General features: G+C 40.5%; 1 protein-coding gene across 3 annotated transcripts in view; it reads left to right on the top strand.

Moving 5' to 3' along the window:
• Positions 1-21,347, top strand: part of klhl5 (kelch-like family member 5) — a 55,265-nt gene that overhangs the window by 21,250 nt on the left and 12,668 nt on the right. For 2 of the 3 annotated variants that reach the window (XM_049472594.1, XM_049472593.1), the window contains exons 3-6: positions 10,875-11,057; positions 15,187-15,323; positions 15,509-15,705; positions 17,523-17,735. In XM_049472594.1, the coding sequence (XP_049328551.1) occupies positions 10,915-11,057; positions 15,187-15,323; positions 15,509-15,705; positions 17,523-17,735 (690 nt within the window). In that variant the 5' untranslated portion in view covers positions 10,875-10,914. Of the gene's footprint in view, positions 1-1,681; positions 2,327-10,874; positions 11,058-15,186; positions 15,324-15,508; positions 15,706-17,522; positions 17,736-21,347 lie in introns of those variants that run through there. The other variant, XM_049472592.1, reaches the window with a different exon arrangement.

Below are 21,347 nucleotides of genomic sequence, written 5' to 3'. Positions count from 1 at the left end.
CTCTCTCTCTCTCTCTCTCTCTCTCACACACACACACAGGCACACACAGACACACACACACACACACTCTTTCTGCATCTCTCTGTAATACTCCTGTGCACACTCCTGTGTGGGTGTGTTTGAAAGAGAAGGATGAGGGCGTAGACACACTTGTTTTTTTTCATGTATGTATATTTAAGCATGTAATATGTCCCATATGTATTATGCTATATGTGTCTGTGCCTATTTGTGATAATGTGCCCCATATGTGTTGCATATATGTTGGCATTAGTATGTAATAATATGATCCATACATATTTCATATATTTGAATGTATTTTATACACTCATGGACAGAAAACATATACCTGTTTCTCTGTCTTTGGCAGATATGTAAATGATTACAGGTGTAGTCTGATTAGACACTGGGTCTTGTCAATTGCTGGTGGGATGATCTAGGGAACCATCACACACCACAATCGGACAACCCTAGTAGTGGTACGCAGGGCGCTAACAGCTCAGCAAAATGTGTTTTCCAGGAATGTCTCCTCCAGACTGTAACACTTCCTTGGCCTGCCTGGTCTCCAGATTTATTGATAATTGAGCATTTATTGGACCAGCTGGGACACCAGCTATGGTAGCCTCTGGGGCAAACATTTGCCATACAGAACCTGCATGCCTCCAATGCCTAACTTACTGTATCTCATCTTGTATCCAGGCTAGAGAGGAGATTAACAAAATTAACATCAGCTTTCAAACTTTGCTTTTTCACATTGACGTTAGTTGAGGATCATGAACTATTCAGGCAAATGTTGGGTATAGGTCAGATTATAAGGGAAGGGTGAGAAGCTCAATAAATTCGATTTAGCCCATTTTAAGTTGTTCAAAGTCAAATCTCATTCATTTAGCCAGTCAGGAACTTCCAAGGGTAGTAATGATTTGGCTCAGATGGGTTTAAACTAAAATCTGTGGGATAGTAGAGTTGGAGATGGCACCTATAAATAATGATGTGTTCATGTTTAATTCCACCCAAATGTATGGAATTAAAGAAAGCTCTCACATATATACTGATTCTCTTATACTTCGCAGTATTAGTACAGCAGTAGTTGAAACTTATATCACTATATGTGTAGATTTTGATCTTCTCTGCTTTACTGTTTCTTTCTCAGACTCACACCCATCTCTCTGTCTTTACCCTTTCAGTGCATCGATTAGCGTGTGAGCAGTGTGTGTGTGTGTGTGCATGTGCCTGTGTGAGGACATTGTAATGGTTCTTATTGATTGTAGGGAATTGATGTGTCCTCTGCGTGTCTGTTGATACCACAGTGTTGAGTTGTCAAGGAATCAAATACTAGTTAGTGTGTGTGTTTGTGTGTGTCAGCAGTATTTTAAGACTTGTTAGGATTGCCAGCAGTGATGATGATGATGATTATGGTGACTCCCTGCCAGTGCTGCATTGCAGGTCATGGGACATTTTGTGTTTGTGCTGTCATTGTATGTGTGTGTCCATTAATGTGAAAGTGGTAATCTCCCTCTCCTGATTTCTCTCTCTCTCTCTTTTTCTTTCTTTCTCGTTGTCTTTCTCTCTCTCGCTCTCTCTCTTCCTGTCAGAAAGAGAGAGAGAGGTACCGTGTGTGTGCGTGCGCGTGTGAGTCCTCTGTGCGTGGATTTCCGTCCCCCCTCCTCTTTCTCATTCTTCGTCTCCGCGAGCCTTGCTAGCAGTTGCTCTTGAGCTCCAGCTGGCGCGCGCTCGGTTTACGGCGCCCGCCCGCGCGCTCCCTTTTCCCCTGCTCCCTCGCGCTCTCGGTGCCCTCGGGCATGTCGACCCCCCGGAGAGATTTCGACGTGAAGCAGATCCTGCGCATCCGCTGGCGGTGGTTCGGCCACGCGACCTCCCCGCCCCCCGGGCCCGAGTCACTGCACGAGCCCTTGCACGAGCTCTTCAGCGTCCGCTCGAGCTCCGGCGCCGGGACCTCCTCGCGCTGCGAGCTGCCTTCCCGCTCTCCGGTCACCTCTGCCTGCAGCGACACCGCCGCTGCCGCTACCGGCACCACGAGCAGCGAACGAAAGTTGCCCGAGTCCGGAGGCGGGCGCGTGACGGTGACAACGGTGGCTACGCGAGCCTCCGCGTGTCCCCGCTCCGCGAGCCAGCACGAGTGCGGCAGCGCCCCGCGCTCGTCCCCGGCGCACTCGCGCTCCGCGCTGGATGTGAGTTTGAACGTGAACGAGAACCCTGAACTCGGCGGCGCGAGCGGCTCGGCGGACTGTAACCTTGGCGACGAGGAGAACAACAATAACAACAACGCTGCTGCTGCTGCCGCTGTGGAGTCCGACTCGAGCTCGTGCAGGTAGGTAGGAGCGAGGTCTGCTCGCCAGATGTGTCGCCAGATGTTTGCCGTTTCAGCAAACAGAAAAAAGAATCTCTTGCAACCGGCGCGCGTGATGCTTTTTTGTTGCTATTTGTTTGTGAAACTCTTTACATCCTCTGATCACGTAAACTGTAAACTATTAAAGATAAAAAAAATCGCAAAATAGTGAATTTTAAGAACTTCTCGTGTCCAGATTTCAACGTGGCCGTTAGATGAGGAGGCGTTGTCTTTTCCTACCCGTTTTGCGATAGGCCACGCCCCCTATGCGATATGATTGGTTAGTGTATCTCCGCTATTCTGCTACGATTGGCTAATAGTTCCAGAACGTTTCATTTATGCGAGCCAGAAGGGCGGGACGGTGATGGCTTTTTAACGTTTTGCAAGGCCGAATTGATTGCAATGTTTCTACGTGTGGCGAATCCTAGCTCAGATGGGCGGGGCTTGTACCAATACAGGTGGGATAATAATCGGTTGGAGTTCACTGGCATTAGGATCAGGTCATGATGTGATCACTTTAAGAAGAATCTCATCCACATTGTAATCAGATAGAATTTGTATGCTTTTTCAGTGATCTGACTCCATCAGGCAAGCAGAAATCCTTTTTTTATGATACATTTGAGTCTATTTACACCTGGCATTAACATGGGTTTCACATAAATACAGATAGTATGTAAATACATTTTGTCTGGACTATGTTTACACTGTTAAATGTGTGTCTAGTGTGACCAGATGACATCAGAGTTGACATTCCCATTATATAACAACTTCCACATTTACAATTATGGCGTTTAGCTGATACTCTAATCCAGAGATGGGCCTAATGTAGTGTTAGGAGTCTTGCGCAGCATAGTTACACAGACTGGGAATTGAACCATATGATGTGGTATCTTACTGGCAGGTGTATAGTGTTATCAAGTGTTTCACATCATAACGTGTACATCCCTGTTTTACATCATATTTTATTACGTATAATTCATTCTGGATTTAGGAAAGCATGAACAGTTTTAAGGGATTACAGAGCATCCTGGGATTGTTTACACCTGTTTTTTTATGTTGGGAAGTTAAATCTGATGTTTTTTGGTGATCTGATCATCAAAATCACAGTTAATACAGAGTTTAAACAGGCTAATAGATGCTCACGTAGAGAGAGAGAGAGACAATAGCACCAGCTGCCTAAATGTAATAAATAAGTGTGCTTCACCATCACTGATTCAAAGTGTGTGATCCATCAGATGATGCAAACTTCTTCTTAAGTACAGCGTGTCATATGCTGTCTTGACATTTAGGGTGTGTGTAAAAATGGATTTTGGGAAGTTTTCAGGGGAGTTAATGAATCAGCTAGGGTGGTACACTGAATGACAGCTGTGAGTTACCGTATGTGTATAGGCTGTTGTAAGTGTAGTAATAGTGTGTGTATGAGATTTACTATGTGATGAACTTCATAATTCAGTATAAGACTGTCAGGATTAATCTGTTTGTGTGTGTGCGTGTGTGTGTCACAAGATGACTCAGCCTGTCTAGTATTTTTCAGATTTTCTCAGAATTCTGCCTAAACGCTTATCAGCCTTGACGTCTTATACACAAAAAGTGTGTGTGTGTGTGTGGTTTTGTGTGTGTTTATCTGTGTGCGCTTGTACAGGATGTTTAAGACGTCATGGCAAAATTGAAAGGTGTGTAATCGCCTGTCACTCTGGAGGCGGGGGATGAGGCTGAAGTTTGTTCTGACAGAATATTGCAGATGCACAAATTCTCTCTCTCTCTCTCTCTCTTTCTCTCTCTCTCTCACACTCACACACACACACACACACACACACACTATCATGAAAGAGATAAAGCGGTAGAGTACAGCATTGCAGAATAAAAGCCATCTGCGTTAGTGTGTGTGCGCCATTATTCTCACACAGATTAGTACACACATATTAGGCAGGCTATTTGTTCAGAACACACACACACAAACACACACACACACACACACACACACACACAGACAACCACTCTGATGAGAACTTGTGAGTCCTCATAACGTATCTGCAATTATGAATGAAGATTATGGTGTGAAGCATCTGATAGCTGCTGAGAATACAAACCAAGAGCATTGCACACACACGCACACACACACACATGCAATCTCATTCTTGTCCTCTCTTTGTGTATGTGTTCTCTGGAACATAATGTCTCTATGGAGCATGTAATATGTAGTGTGTAGAGCTTTCAGTGGATGCTGCATATGTGTGTTGTAAAGATAAAGGTCAGCAGTACATGCTAATGTTGATAACAGTGAATAGGAGCCAACCGTCATCATTCAATGCTAATCAAAAATACTATATAATTTGTATTTTACATAAGATATACCATCTTTATTTATAAAATAGTTGAACATAATTGTAGACACATGTTATATTTCTTATGTGGATGCAACATTTGCAGTCAATGACTTGCTGGTGTGTGGAATCCATAAGCATTACCAAATGCTCCCTTGAGTTTCCTCCCTTGAAATGATTTATTAGGCCTTTTTTCAGTTGCTGCTTGTTTGAGGCTAGTTCTGCTTCAGTTTTCTCCTCAGTAAATGACATATATGCCCAACTTTGCCTGTAGCTACTGGGGTATTCTTTTTGTCATTATCCAGCTGTACAGTGAAGCCACATTCTATGTCTTGCAGCTTTTAGCCGGATCTTATAAAGAGGGTTCTTTACATTTCAGAATTCCTCCTAATATTTCTGTCAGCAGTCATAATCTTCAACTAGAGTTGCAGCGGTAATGGGTTTTATATTATACCACAGTATTGAAATGTGTGGTTATCATATCATGCTCATTTGCTTATTATCGATATTGGTAAAAAAAAGGCAAGTGAGAATCTCATCCATGCATGAGCATCTCCTCTCCACCTCACCCCTTTCTGGTGCCCTATTCACACAGCAGAGTGAAAGGCAGAAGAAACTGATATCAGCAGTGTGGGCTCACTATGATAACCACTAAATGGACACATGATTGTTCCTGAGGATGGATATTATCATACAGTTGCAATCCTGTCTTTAATACACAGGAGAAACAACCACAAAGTGCATCCACCATGTTATATAATTATATAATAATCTATAGTCAAGCTAATCTTGGTTTCGTCTTTCCAAAGATTCTTGTTAAAATAACACCTGACCTTTAACAGAGTCAGTTTGTTGTACATTTACTTTAAACCTGTGAAGATGCAGGTAGTACCAGTACTTTTTAAAATGTATTGTCATTGTACAAATAATTATAGGCTTGTCTGCATTTATTGTCAAGATGGCCACCCTAACTATAAAGCGCTGCGGGAAACCCTGAACAGAGTACAACCCTGTTATCTAGTGGGTGGGATTCAAACACAACACTAAATGTACCAATTCTTACACAAGTCTTTACAAGTAAACTACAAATTAAAAATTGTTACTGTGTTTCTGAATATCGATACAGTATTGGAAAATAAATATTGCAATACTTTAATTAATCAATATTGTCTTACTTTACTATTAATGGCAACCTTTTTCACATGCATCAGCACTTCTTTTGGGCACCAATTTAAAGACTTCATCTAAAGGGCAACCAAAAGGAATCAACTCCAGAACTTTTGTGAATTATGAAATAACGAGGGAAGAGGATATACATGACTGTATGACTGATTATCAGTTAATTGTGCAATTACTTTTGAGCCTCCAAGTCTCAATATGGATGAGTGACTTCATATAAAATCCATTGAAGTGGTACACAGAGGCAAATGTATTTTGTCCCGCATCATTGTGCTGTTGAGAAGTTGTGTGTGTGTTTGTGTGTGTCTGTGTGTGTGTGCCCCATATTAATTTGGAAAAGAGGAAGGCTGAGGAGAAGTGTATGGAGAGTGAGAGAATGGTTGGGAGGATGATGTGTTTGTGTGTGTGTGTGTTTGTCTGTTGGGAGTTTTGGTCAGGCTTGTACTTGTTTCTTGTGTGTGTGTGTTTGTGTGTTGAGATTTGGTGGTGCCTTTTGGGAATTGAGTGTGTATCCACAGACGGATATTTTGGTCCAAACCCAAAGAGGTTTATTTTTTTCTCAGTCTTTTTGCCCTCTCTCTTTCTCTCTCTCCCTCTCCCTCTCCCTCTCTCCCGCTCTTTCAGTGTTTCTCTCTCTCGTATTGTCTGTTTATGGGTCGTGTTTGTGTCAGATATAGTATTAAAATGAATAGAATTGAATATTATTACAATTGGTTGGATTCAGGATTTAGATTAATGCCCAACAATACAGCCATGCATTTTTACTCCCCAGTGAATCTGTGAGCGTTTCGGCCTTTATTAAGAACCAGACCTGCCTCCTTCTGTGTCTATATTATAATCTCTTTCCCTGCTGAATTGGTAGTGTGTGTGTGTGTCTGTGTCTGCAAGCACGGCTTAAGGTTGATCCAGGCTCTGAACGTTGTCGGAAAGCTAACTGAAATCCATTGTGGAACTGCTGCAGAATTCCAAACAGCTTCCAAAGCCCAGAAACAGTTTTCCCCTTAGTGTGTTTTCTTCACAGTGCCATTGTCTGTATAACAGCTGATCAGTTGACCTTTTCAGGCTCCGCCCACAAATGGGTTATTTTTGTTGCAACTACTGCTAGATTGGACAAGTTTTACAGAACATGGTAGAATGGTAGAATCTAGAGGTGTAAGGAGAGATTAATATATATTAAAGTATTGTGATAATCTTGCAAATGGTAGCAGATGGTGTTTCTTTTTGTGCTGTGTTTAAACTTCGACTATGAGGCAGCAGCGCTGTTCAGATTTGACCAATATAATTGCAGTAGATACAGTATTGATCACACACTATACATAAATATAAATTGAGATGTGGAGCAGTCAATTTCTAGTACTTGGAACATTCTTAACTGGACTGAGTTAAGAATGAGGTGGACTGGTGTTCAGCCAACATCCAACTTTAAAGCTGCTAAGGCCTTACTGCTAAGACCTCATTCTGTTTTTCTAGATCTCAGTTTTAGTCTAAAGCAGAGGTGTCAGACATACAGCCGATGGGCTGAACCAGCGAGATAAAGGTTTTATTTCGGCCTGACAGTTAGAAAATTCATGTCCTCAATGGTGACTATTTAATTTATTTCAGCCACGTATAGCCATTATAATTCACACTCTCTAATGTGCACTGACACTAACATGACAATCAGGACCTTTTATACAACAGGGTGAAATTCATAGGCAGAACAATCAAAATTTAAATTTCGGGGTAGAGTCCATAACAGTGAACCCAGACGAATATAGAGTGAGAGATCTGCTGCAGCTTATTTATACGATAAGGATTTTGACAATGAGGTACAAACTAATATTATTATTAATACTTTTAGTTAGTTAGAATTTTCAGTATTTTTATTTTACCTCACTATTAAGGGTGTTAACTCAGAACTCATACGCTAATAAAGTTGCACCTAACATGGCAGGCTAAGCAAGTCAGTGGTGGTCAGTTTGTTAGGGTTCTGCTTGTCTTGGTCTCTCAGTCCCTGTACAACTAGCATGCTAACATACTATTCTAAATGTGCTAATGATATTTAATTCTGTGTTAGTGGAGATCCAGTAACTATTTTCAGAGAAGCAAAATGGGGTTTAGAAAAGAAAAGAAGAAGCGGAAAGCTGAGAGTTTACCATTACCATTATAAAAAAGCCCTCAATACAAAGGTGATTTTATTCAACTGTCCTTGTGACGGAAGCTCAAACACACAGGCTGTTTGATACGTATACAGAGTGTAAGGTTCACACTGCTCACTACTGAAGCACTACTATCACACACTGTTTAAAGCTGCTGTCAGGGCTGAGAGAAGCTCTGCAGCTCTGCTTTACAACACTGACATGTTTGATCTGCTCTCGAGCTGCTCCGAAAGACAGTGAGAAAAGCTGGATCGGCTTTAGAGCACAACACAGCTGCTAAACACACCAGCATGGGCTCCCGCCAGAGTGCCAGAGCACTGACAGACCTCCAGAGAGAGAGAGAGAAGCAGGAGAACAGGGAAGAAGAACAAGAAGAGGAGGGAATTATTGACGGTGGAGAAGAATAAAAAGAGTAAAGTGAGAAAAGACGAGTGTTTTAGGGATGTGGAGATGCTGGCCGGAGTTTACCCTCTTTAAAGAGATGAAACAGCTTTTACTAGTGTGTGTGTTAGTAGTAGTTTGCTTGTCAGTGAAAAGTTAATTCTGTTTTTGTGAAAGTAACTGTCTTTACTGTCTGATAAAGGCTTAATTAGGCCTGTCGCGATAAGATTTTTTTTTGTACGATGTATTGTCCCAGAATTATTGCGATACGCGATATTTTTGTCATTTTAAGACTATTAAATGCCACTGCCATAATGATACCAGAATAGCATTTAAAAACAAATTATATATTTTTTAGAGACAACTAAATTTGAATTAATCATTAATATAATAAGTTTGGGAATTAAAAACTTATTTCTTCACCTACTTTAGTCCACACTGTGTTTATGGAGTCATAGTTATTGAAGCATGACTGGCTAAAATACTGTCCACTGTTATATATGTGAACAAACATACAAATAAACACAATAGACGATAATTATTGAGGTAATGTTCATTAATTGTACGATAAATCGATATTGCAATTATTGTGACAGGCCTAGGCTTAATACTATGTGTGAAGTAATGCTGTCAGGATTTGGTTGCATTCAGCCTAAATCAAGCACATTTATTTAATTAATGAGACAATAAAAATGTCTTCACTTAAACTCCACAAAGCATTCAGAGTTTTTCTGTGATTAGAGAAGACATAAAGCCTCACTGTAAAGGCTTGGCTGTGCTGCAGTGAGTGTCGAACTCAGACTTCTGTTCCTAAATGATTGCTGAAGCAGTAGATCTTAGTGGTGAGTCTGCATTAGATGAACTGCTTGACTTTAATTCTTTTATGCAGGTTTAAGACTGAGAGCTCTGCTTCTCTGCTTATACTCCCACACTTCCCAATCACCATCACCACCATCTGTCTTCTCTTTTAAAGAAGGGATCAGTGTGTGTGTGTGTGTGTGTGTGTGTGTGTGTGTGTGCGTGTGTGTTACTTACACTGAAAGTGTATCTCAATGTTGATAGTAAAGGTATGTGAGCAGCATCAAGTATCTAAAAGTTGTCATTTTGTCATTTTATGAAGTTATAAAGGGGTGAATCTATATGAAAAGTAACTATTTATGTATTCTAATCTGATTTAATGCATATAGCCTAAACTAATTTTTTCATTCATAGCTGAAATGTGTTCCTTTGAAGTTGTGAAACATACCAGTCCTGCTTAAATTTTTTTATAAATCTTTCCTAACGCTTTTATTGCCCTCTCAGATTCAATTGTGCTATAGGCGAGGATGTTATGTCTTTGTGTACTTTGATAGCAAGGCTAGTTTATTTTATTTTAACAGTGCAATATATTTTAGCTATTAATGTAAACATACAAAGACATTTGAGTAGTCTAAAATCTCCTGATCTCTCCTATAATCTCTCCTCTGGCATGTGTCTTTCCTATAAATTCTGTCATTTTAGGCGAATAAAGGTACATCAGTTAAAAAAATGGTCTAAGACACATAGTATACACTAATTACAGCATTTTTCACTGGCTGGTGTTCGTTACAGCTGCCATTATTTGGTAATGGATGGATGTATTTTAACAAAACATGAAATGTGTTAGCTTCATACACTCATACTCATTTTCCTTTAAGAAAATATTCTTCCTCAGCACTTAAAGCCAAGTAAATGCAGCAGAATTAGCAGTGAGCAGTGAGCTGTACTGTAATGTTGCGAGTGTGACTGTGAGTTCAGCTTGTTGCGTTTTTTCTCTGCTGGTGTGCCATATTTTCACATTGTGCTCAGTGCTTAAATACAGCAGCTAGTTTAATACTGGCTATTTAATGAGTGGGAAAATGATAAGCGTGTGATTAATTATCACTGTCAGCAATATTAATTTGTGAAAGCTCTCAGATGACCAAAAAGCCCAGAGGCTGTTTGAAAACTAAGAGCAGACTCGTGTGAGAGGGGGAGTGATAACAATAGCAAGATTTATAGAGCGCATCACAAAGAGAGGGAAAGAGGATGGGAGACTGGCAGGAAGTAAGTGATGAAGGCGAGACAGAAGGCTGGTGGTGAAGGAGAGGAAGAGAGAGAGAGAGAGAGGGAGAGAGCCATAAGGGAACCAGCTAAATTGCTTTGTGTATTTCATGGCCGAGTTTGCCATCAGTACTAATTACCAACAGCTCTCAAAAGCGCGTTTATATTTATGCTGCCATTAATTCTGGGGTGTGTGTGTGAGTGTGAGTGAGTGAGCTCTCTCTGTTTGCCAGTGAAAGCCTCTTTCTGATTGGCTTCTGTGTGTGAAAGGGTTTAGCTTTGTTTGTTTGCTGAATGACAGAAGGACAGATTTGCTGTATGACTTCCAGCTTATTAGAGCTGGTGTGAATTGTGCATAGTAAATTTAATCCTTAAGCCAAGTATATAAAACATATAAACATATAGTGATAACCTAACACAATCAAAACCCTCTGTGTTTGTGTTTAGGACGTCTAACAGCAGTGCGACGCTGTCCTCATGCGTGTCGATGGAGCCCTGCGTCCCCGATGAGCTCTTCCAGTCACACAGCCACGCGGAACACACCTTCAGGCGAATGGAGACCTACCTCAGGACCCGCAAGCTGTGTGACGTGGTCCTGCTGGCCGGAGACCGTCGTATCCCTGCACACAGGTAACAAACAGATCCCTGTTTTAAACAGAGATGTCCTAATTAAGTGATTGCCACCTGATGTGACCTGACTAATTTCAGGTTTTTATAAAAAATATTTCAGGTACAGACACAGCTTAACTCACTTTTACATACACAGATATAGACGTATATGGAATACGTGTATAGAATATAACATTACCATATATAACCAATACAATAATAATACAAGGTCAAAGTTTACATATACAGGTCAGGTCAAGTGCATGTCGGTCCAAAAGCTGTCCCATAGGCCTTACACTTTACTCTCACCATTAAGTCTCCTCAGCATGACCTTATAAAATTCAATTTTAATCATTTTGTCAGTCTTAATACTCTCCAAGTTACACAATATTATCTGTGTGGCTGTTATTACTCCAACTTTTATCAAATTAAGCACATTTTTCATCATTCTCCTATTACTTCGAGAATACTGCCCCAGAAGGGCTATGTTACTAGGCATATCCTATAAAAAAATGTATGTATAAATTTTACAAGTCAGGTATTAAGGAGCAGTAAAGCCTCTCCGCGGAAGTGCAGAGTTATACAGGAATTTCAGTGAAGTTTCTCCAGCACCAAGGCTGGAGCACTATTAGCATTAGCAGCTAACCGCAGCGCTAGCTCTTTCACTATTCAGGGATTAGTATATTGGACTGTAGCCTGCGTTTTTTAATCGTGTTTAAACAAGCTACATGGAATGAACTGCTAGCTGATAGTGCCCTGGCTTACCAGAGCATTCAGTGTTCCCGGTGTAGGTGGCATTTACTAGAGCTAAGTGCTGCTAACCACAGTTAGCGATGCTGCTAATTGTGCTTTTGAAAATATTGGAAATCTAAGCTTATTGTAAATAAACGGAAGCGCTTTACTCACCAAATAAACAGTTTTCAGGAGAAAAATTTGTGTAGATTAACATCCAATGCCTGTTTGACTCTGAATGATTTTTTTTTTTTAATGAATTACAGTTTTGTTTACTTAGGTGCTTCCCCATTAGAAAAAAAACATGGTGACACCCTTGTTCCTTAGTGTTGTCACTTAAAATGCGCCTTATAATATACTTTTTTGAGATGTGTTGCTGCTTAACTGATTAAATGCCTTATAAAATGTTGCTGCTTTAAGTCACTCATATTGTGTACTGTAATATTCTGTTACAGGTTTATTATCTTCATTGTTACATTTTCTTTAATACAGTGCCTAATTTGTAAATATTTCCAAAAATCCCCACTAGCTCCACAATATAAGACATAAATATCCCTTTTTCACTTATGATCTTTGTAAAGCTGAATCACTTTATTTTTAGTAACACTGTGTATAATGAGACAGTATGGACTTTTTTTGTATTATATCTTAATATTCAATCTAAATGACGTCTTTCATCATTCAGCCAACAGTTCCTTTAAAACACACTTTAACACTTTTAAAACACACCCACACCCACACACACATGATAAAAACAAAGAATATGTAGTGTTAAGACAAAAGAGTTCTGTTACTAAACTGAAGTTCTGGCACAGTGTACTGTAAAGGGAAGATAAATCCTTCAGGATGCGTGTTTGGACGAGCCAAAAAGAAAGAAAGAAAGACGAAAGGAAAAAGAGGGAAAAGAAAAAGAAAGGAGAGAACAGACAACAGATGCAGGCCCATTCTGCATTCATACCTTCTGTTTTACATTCACTCCTGAGTGTTATCTACTCTACACACGCACACACTTTTAATCTCATACACTCACAACACACACAAACATGCTTGAGCTTTTTGCCAGTGTGGAGTTTTGTGTCAAAGATGAAACTGCATTTTCAACTGCTCTGCACTTTTTCCTTCCACATTAACCTTTCTTCTTTACTCTTCTTTCTCTTCCTCTGTAGCTTTCTTTTCCTGTGTCTCTCTTTCTCTCTGTCATAGTTAATGACCCAGTTAGAACTGTCTAATTGGTGGCCTGCCTTGGGCAGGTATGAAGGGCTTTGCTTGTGTTACCAGATAATGAGACGCACACACATGCTCTGTACCCCTTTATGCTGTATAACCCGCAGGCTCACAGTGCCCTGTTTTTGCCTCTGAAAGGAAAAGCGTGGCCCAAATCGACTTTGTAAGCAAGTTACTTTTATTCTTTTTTTAGCTGCAGCTTTTGGTTTGTGTGTGTCTGCGTGTGTTTTTTAGTTTCAGTGTCCAGCTGTGTAAAATTAAGGTTTGCTGGTAGAGTAAGAGTCTAAGGTAAAGGCAGGGCTGTAGAGGAAGAGTGAGGATTAGGAAGAGTGTATGGTAAAAGAAGAGCTTGGTAGAGGAAGAGTGAGAGAAAGGAATAGAGTTGCTAGAGGACTTCATGGCCAAAGAATACACATTTTTAAATCAACTATCATTTTATCATCTATTTTTTATTAAACCATAGGCACTCTATACTCCATAAGACTTACCCCTCAATTTGGCTTATTAAATGTACTGCTTCATTACTCCATGTGGTGGATAATCAAATAAACAGGGTAATCCTGTGGTATAGATTATTGGTTGTCATATTCCTGTCATATTATAAAACTGACACCAATAAATCCATAATCTTGCTATTTGCTTGTTTAGGAGCATTTAATCCTCTTCAGAAACACAGATGCCATGAAGAATCATAGAGAATTGTCTTTTGATATATCTTACGGTCAAAAACTCAGTTCAGCTAGGTCTGTATATCCATTAAATTGATGATGAAATGGAAAGGAATGGAATTTTTTTTCTCTGTTACATAGCAGTGGGTGGTGAGAAGTGTGACCAGGTGGGCGAAATGGCCTTAAAATAATATCACGATATTTCAGGGTATATTTTTGCACCGATACAAAAAGCTTGTATTGGTATTGGGGCCGATACTGGACTTCTGGACACTCACACCCCTTTTAAGGAGTGTATTCAACTGCGTTAAGTTGCACTAATTGCTGACACATATGCGTAAATGCATATACACAGTTTTGCCAATGGTATTATTCTCATAAATGATGGAGTTGGGGAGTTGAATAAATGAGGTGGGTGCAATTAGTGTAATAAAATCTTCCAAAATTTAAAAGAACAGTAAAAACAGTTACTCCAACAAAAGCAGAAAAAAAAACAATAAATGAGCAGTTGTCCCACTACTTTTGTCCATATTAGTGTATAAAAATTATATTAATTTGGGAGCCAAGTTAATGGATAAGTAGTTGAGACTAGTCTTGGACTTGCGTAATGTGATCTCTGTTTAGGTTTAGGACCTGAAACTCTTTCATGTGTGACAAAAGGCTCCTCGTACAGCTTAAGTACGCTATATATCATCTGCTGACACCTCTGCACCAGAACACTCTCTCTCTCTAACACACACACACACACACAGACACAGGCTGAGGTACCTCTAATGCTGCAGCTTTAGCTTTGAGGCTTTTTCTTTTCCTCATTTCTTTCAGACAGTCATTAGCGTTCAGGCTATCCACAGTCACCGGACTAATAGATTTAAAGCTGCAAGCTTTCAGCCACACTCGGAGTGTGTGTGTGTGTCTGTGTGTGGATGTTCGTGTCTTTGTCAGCAGAGATGGATTTAAAAAGGAAATCCTCTGTCTTTACAGCGCTTCAGTTGACAGAATCAAAGCTCAACAAATCCTCAGTCTCAGTGTAATCGCCTTTCTCTTTAACTCTGCGCCGGCTTTATTCCAAAAACGCCACTTTCCATTTTGAATCAGGCAACATTTATCGGCATTGTAGCATTTATTTTAATTACAGTCTGTTAACCCTTTAAAACCAGCGTTTTGCTCTTATTCTTATTCATCTTTATGATGAATAAAAGAGTTGGAAGCAACCCTGTTTAATGTCTGAGCCCCCTTTTTCATTGTTCCAATCCATACAGTCCATGTATGAAAACTAGAGAAGGAAAAACGATTGATCGATTATGTATCAGTGTTGGCTTATTTAAAAAAAATATATATATGATTGGCGATCAGCCAATATTGTATATTATAACCGATCCTGAAAGCCGAGTAGATCATATTCGAGAGTTAAGGATTACAGCAGCAATGTGTGAGGCTCTCTGCGGGAGCTCTTTGATAACAGGAAGCTGTGGTTGCTTTTCCATCTGATTTTGATTCTTTGCGTGATCGTCCTCGATTTCTCTCAGGTTGGTTTTGTCCTCTGTGTCGGACTACTTTGCGGCCATGTTCACCAGTGACGTCCGGGAGGCCAAGCAGGAGGAGGTGAAAATGGAGGGAGTTGACCCAGATGCATTATGGGTCTTGGTGCAGTATGCATATACGGGTAGGTGTAATACATGTTTCACACTAATATGAAGGTTGTTGCAGCAGTTTATGAAGGTCATTTATGTCATTCATGTCCCTGTTTTTCCTCTCTATCTCTTGCTCTCCGTTTTTGGTGTTCTTATTCTCTCTTGTGCTCTTTTTCTCTTGTGTCTCTTTCTTGTCTCTCTCACTCTCTGTCTGCAGGTCGGCTGGAGTTAAGAGAGGACACTATAGAGAGTTTACTCTCGGCAGCGTGTTTGCTTCAGTTGTCTGCTGTAGTTCAGGCGTGTTGTACTTACCTCATGAAGCAGCTGCACCCCTCCAACTGCCTCGGCATCCGGTCCTTTGCTGATGCCCAGGGCTGCCAGGACCTGCACAAAGTGGCACACAACTACACCATGGTAACACACACACACACTTACACACTGTATACACTCACAAATGACAAGCTTGCACTGCGTACAGCATTCAGTATTCATTGTAAATACAAATGTTTTAGTCTCATAAGAAAACTACATTGATAAGAACTAATACTAGATTAAACAAAAACAATTATTTATACATAATTTATTTTTTTTTCATCACTGTGGTCAATACAGCATCTTCAGTCCTGTCCTCATGAAGTCATATCCACCTAGTTTGCTAAATCATAGCTTAATGGTGTTAACTCAGTTGAGCTGCTAATGGAATTGAACACACCCACAGGGATGCTTAATTTAAACCGAACAACTGACCACCTTCTGATTATTTTAAATCCCATACAGGCAGAAAGGCGTTTTTTCATTATTCTTTTATATTAACGAATATACTATAGTGTATTGTAAAGTCTTTCGTAGTGCACATTTGCGTCTTTTTTCTCTCTCTCTCTTTCACTCTCTCTCGGTTTTCCTGTTCTTTTTTCCCTTTGTTGTTTTTTTCACAGCCCCAAATACACGTCCTGAAGGATTTATCCTCCTCTGCAGTTAACTGTGCCAAAACTTTACACAGCGCTTGCACAAACACACATAAAGATACACTCTGTGTATTGCGGTGTGTGTGTGTGTGCGCCTGGGTGTGTGTCGATCAGCGGGTGAACTGGGCGAGTGTGTGTTTAATTGGTCACGCTAGTGTTCCCCTTCACAAACTTCGGGCTTCCTCGTTTGATGTTGCTCTGTTCCTGAGGGAAGCTCATTCAGAAAATATAGCCCATAATAGCCCGCCCACGGTTACCAACTGGGGAGTTGTCATGGAGACAGCATGGAAAACTTGCCTCATTTTCTTTCTGCCCTTCTATTTCCTCTCCGTCGTTTTCTTCTTCCTCTTCCCCTTTCCACTTGTATTTCTATCTCTCTCGTTCTATTTTTTACTCTTTTTCTCTTTCCTTATCGTTCCATTTGTTTCTAATTCCAACTCTGGTCATTTTAGCCTGAAACCAAATATAAGTCGGGAAACATCTGACCTATGCTTATTTAGCTTTTCTTAGAGTTCAGAATCCAAGACCAGTTCTAGGCTGACAAAATTCAGTCCTAACTCGACTGTAGCCCAGGAAAATTATCTTCTAAATTGACTAAATTCAACTTGAGTGTAGCCCCGCACAGTTCTCTCTAAAGATAGTTCTGCCCCAGTGTTACTGTATAATTATATCCCAAATTAAATGTAGCTCAACAAATTTTTGTCCCAAAACTCAACAGCAACTCAAGTAAATTCTGTCCCAACTCAACTTATTCTAATATATTTGTTTCCCAACTCAACTGTAGCCCCATCAAATTTAACTGCAGCACAACAAATTGCTGTCCCAACTTAGGTGCAGCCCAACTAAATTCTGTCCCAGCTCAACTGTAGCTTAGTAAAACATTCTCCCAACTCAAATATAACTCGACAGAATTCCATTCCAAATGAACTGTAGCCTAAAACAATTTTGATTTCTTGCCCACCACGAACCAGAGAGTGAAAAGAATCACATTCCCACTGTTATTTGCGTTTAGGTTTGATTACCCTGTACTCATCAATAGCTTAATCATATTTTCCTTTATCAGCCAGTATTTAGTGTAAATTCTTCTTTTTCTAAAGCAGGAGTAAATGCACACAAATCATTGTAGTACAGTACAGTGACAGGCTTTGTAAATCTTAACCATAAAACTTAAAATAAGGCAAACACATTGTGAGATCATCACACAACCTAACCCCAGCATGAATACATTCTCTCTGTTTCTCTCTGTTTCTCTCTGCTCTTTCTCAGGAGCACTTCCTGGGTGTTATGAAGAATCAGGAGTTTCTGCTGCTCCCGTCAAGTGAGGTGGAGAAGCTTTTGGCATCAGATGACATGAACGTCCCGGATGAGGAGACGGTAGTATCGGCTCTGCTCAGCTGGGTCCGCCACGATCCTCCCGCCCGCCAGTCACAGCTGCCTGGGCTTCTGGCACATGTTCGCCTTCCCCTGCTCAAACCACAGGTCAGTCTGATGGTCAGTCAATACATCAGTCACCCACCAGTCAGCCAGACTATCAGTGAATACATCAGTCACTCTCAACCGGTCAGTCTGACTGTCTACCTATCAATCAGTCAGTCACTCTCGCACTGTCACTCTATAGCTCAGACTGGCTGTCGTTTAACCCACCAATCACTGCAGCAGATCAGTCTGACTGTCAGTCAATCACACCTTCAGTCAGCAGTGTGTGCCTTCTAATGGGCAGGATACAGTTTCACTGCTTCATAGCTCAGTACCGGGGAACTTTGTACCCCTCCACTTCATGTCTGGAATTAGACATGGTGCCAATTGGTTCATGTTTATCTGCTCCAGAGAGTCGTATTCTATTGGCAGCACTTCTTAACAGTTGCTAGACAAGCTGCATGTGTATATTTTCACATCTGTGTCAGCAGAGGGTGGCTGAATATTATGATGTGTGTGATTTCAGTGGCAGGACATGGGACAGGGAAGATAGGGACTGTTATTGTGGTCCTTTTCTCTCCTTGCCTTACCCTCCACACTATATCTGAAGAGGATAGTTTTCATTGCACTTTTCCTACACACATCCACACACACACACACACACACACACACACGTCCTCTGTGATTTCATTTTCTTTTACAGAAAAAGAAAAAATAGAGAGATAGAGCAACACACACACACACACACACAGAGACCAATCTTAAGTCCTTGTCGACTTTCTCCTCTTAAAAATAAATGAGATTTGTCCTTGGTTCTTCTGCACTCTCGCAAACCAAGTTTCTCCTTCCAAGTTTTTCTAAAACTTTTCCTGAAACTTTTTTTTCTTTTGTAAAGAGCTTTGACGACCATGAAGTATACAGTTCATCAACTGACTGATTTATTGGTTAATTCCATGCCCAATTAGCGTGATTGCAGTATGTAAGTCTTCGTCTTCTTTTTCTTTTTTTATTATTATTATTATAATTATTCCTCCAGATTTTTGTCAGGTTAACTTGGATCACAATGGTCGCTTGTATACCGCTTTTTGACCGGACACACAGATTTCGTAAAAACTTAATGTTTGCTTGTTTACCTATTAAGAATGAATGGGGAGAAATTTGCCGCCCATGTATGTCACAGGACCTTACCACATTCTTTCCCTTAAAATGCTGCAAAAATCGATATGATTGTAGCAACCACTTGGCAACACTTTAGCAACCATCTACCAACAAGTTAGCAACCACCAAGCAGCCACTTAGAAACAGCATATCAACCACCATGGACACCATATCAACACCTTAGCAATCAACTAGCAATACCTTAGCAACCACTTAAAAGCACTATAGCAACCACCTAGCATCTACTCAGCCACACCTTAGCAAGAACCTAGCAACCACTAAGCAACATCGTAGCAACTAGCCATGAATCAGCACTGCAATCACACTCACAGATTCATCTAGTTAGTAATGCTGCTTTACACTCTTTAGATTAAAGGTTCCTAACTGGTTCTTTTACATCTGTTCACATTAACTTTTATTTCATTGCAAACAGAATGAACCCAAGATATGTCATGTTTGTTTGGTAAACTTCATTTCTTTTGTTAATATTTCCCCTGTACTTCTCAAAACACTCAAAGTATTTTGATACTAAAGAAACAAAGTGATTTGTTTTAGGCATTATTTTGTTGCATTCTTCTTGCAACCCCTATCTTAAATTGTGTAATGGTACAGGGCCATGTTTGTTGCATTTTTCATTTCAAAATTCTCCACACATGACCTGTTGGAAACAGATCAGGGCCTCAAAAGGCCAACCAAGTACCTGTACCCTCTTTATTCACAGTCGTGACTTCGTAATATGTGCAGCCTGTGGATTTGCATTGTCTTGTTGAACAAAGCATGAACATCCCTGAAAAAGATGTCTTGAAGGCAGCATCTTTTGTCTAAGATCTTAATGTACATTTCTGCATTAAGGCAGCCATTAGAGATGTCTACTGACACACCCATATTATAGTGAATGTAACTCTGTATTGTAGAGCTTGTTGCCAATGTAATCTCTTGTCCATATGGTTCTTTTAGCTATCGTCAAATGACTGTTCTTGATGCAGTGATCAGAGACGTTAACAGATTTCTGAATGATTTATAATGCTTCCATTGTCATTTTCACACACATCGCTGAGCGCTCCAACACTTTGCTGTAAATGTTCTTCAGTTGGAAAGTTCTTTATGGTACCTTAAGTCATCCTTGAGGTTCAGTTTGCCTCTCTATAGAGTTTTTCATTTCTAAGAACGAGTTCTTGACAATTTCAGGCCATTATTTTCTTTGCTTCACTTTTTGCTTTCATTCTTTCATCTTCTCTCTTCCTCTTTTCTCCATACCTCTCTCCTCCATTCCACACTTCACTCCATTTCTCTTTCAGTGAATGATTGATTCCACGGATCTCTTCACTTAAGCTCTCTGTTTCTCTCTCAGTGCATTTCCTATAGCCCTCAATAAAGCAAGAAGGAGGAAGAGGGAAGTGAGAAGAAATATTGAAATAAGTCCAGGGAAGAACGAGGCGTCGCTTCTGCCCGGGTAGCCGCGTCCGTTCCGTTCAATCTAAATGGAAATCGCAGCTTCTTTCATCCTCTTTGGGGAAAGGAGATTTCTTTTTTTCCCCCTCTCCCTCTTTTCAGCTGCCGGCCTGGTCCTCAGGACGTGAGCCTAATCATTTCTCCCATATGCACACGCCCCCGTCGACCAGCCAAGGAGAGATGAAATATCAAATATTACACACATCTCTCTGACGGATCGACCCAGCCGTCTCAGAGCGGCTTTACGTCCAAAAGAGAAGATCAAAACGTTTGCATTTGTTTTTCAGCGCAAACAACAAAAAAAAGTGGTGGATAAGAGCTGAGGAGAGGAAAGGAGGAGCATGCAGGCATGATTGATGAGGCGGTAGAACGAGATGAAAGGAGGAGATGGATGGAGGGATAGCAGAGGTAGACAGCGCTCTGTAATGAAAGTATAAGGTAGGTTATGAAAGCTTTAACTAGGCAGGCTGGCTGGGGCACCTAATAGATTTTATAGCAGATTCAATTAGGAGCCATTGAATTTGGATGAGGCACAAGCATGCATGAGAGAGTACGCACACGCAGACACACACACGCACACACACACATACATACACAAGCAGCAGAAGGTTTGATGACTTGCTTGTGCTGCAGAATGCTGCTTTAAACACCTTTCTGTTCCTGAGTCGTCAGTTTGTGGGCTACACCTGCCGTATAACTAGTCATCGCATCAAATATTTTCACTATATAAGCATTTATTTCCTTGAAAAAGAAAAAAAAAATAAATTCCAATGCAGATTAGTAAAACTTTCTTGTGTTTACAAACTGTGCGTATGCTAATGGATCAATTGTTTTGCTGCCAAAGATGGGGTAGAACGTTTTCATATCTGAGTGTTTTATGTTTGTGTTTGACCTCGGTTGCGGTTCAGTTTTACAAGCGTATTTTGCATTAGAACAATAAAAGATGGCTGGTTATTGGTTGTTAGCTGTTTTATGTCACCCTAACATAGCATAGCCAGCCTGTCATATTGGATAGTGCTGCTGTCCTTTCTGGTTTCTCTCTTTGTCTTCTTGGCATACTCAATA

Source organism: Astyanax mexicanus, chromosome 25, assembly GCF_023375975.1.
Source record: "Astyanax mexicanus isolate ESR-SI-001 chromosome 25, AstMex3_surface, whole genome shotgun sequence".
Lineage (NCBI taxonomy): Eukaryota > Metazoa > Chordata > Actinopteri > Characiformes > Acestrorhamphidae > Astyanax > Astyanax mexicanus.
Note: the sequence above shows the minus strand (reverse complement) of the source record. Positions and strands in the feature narration are given on the sequence as shown.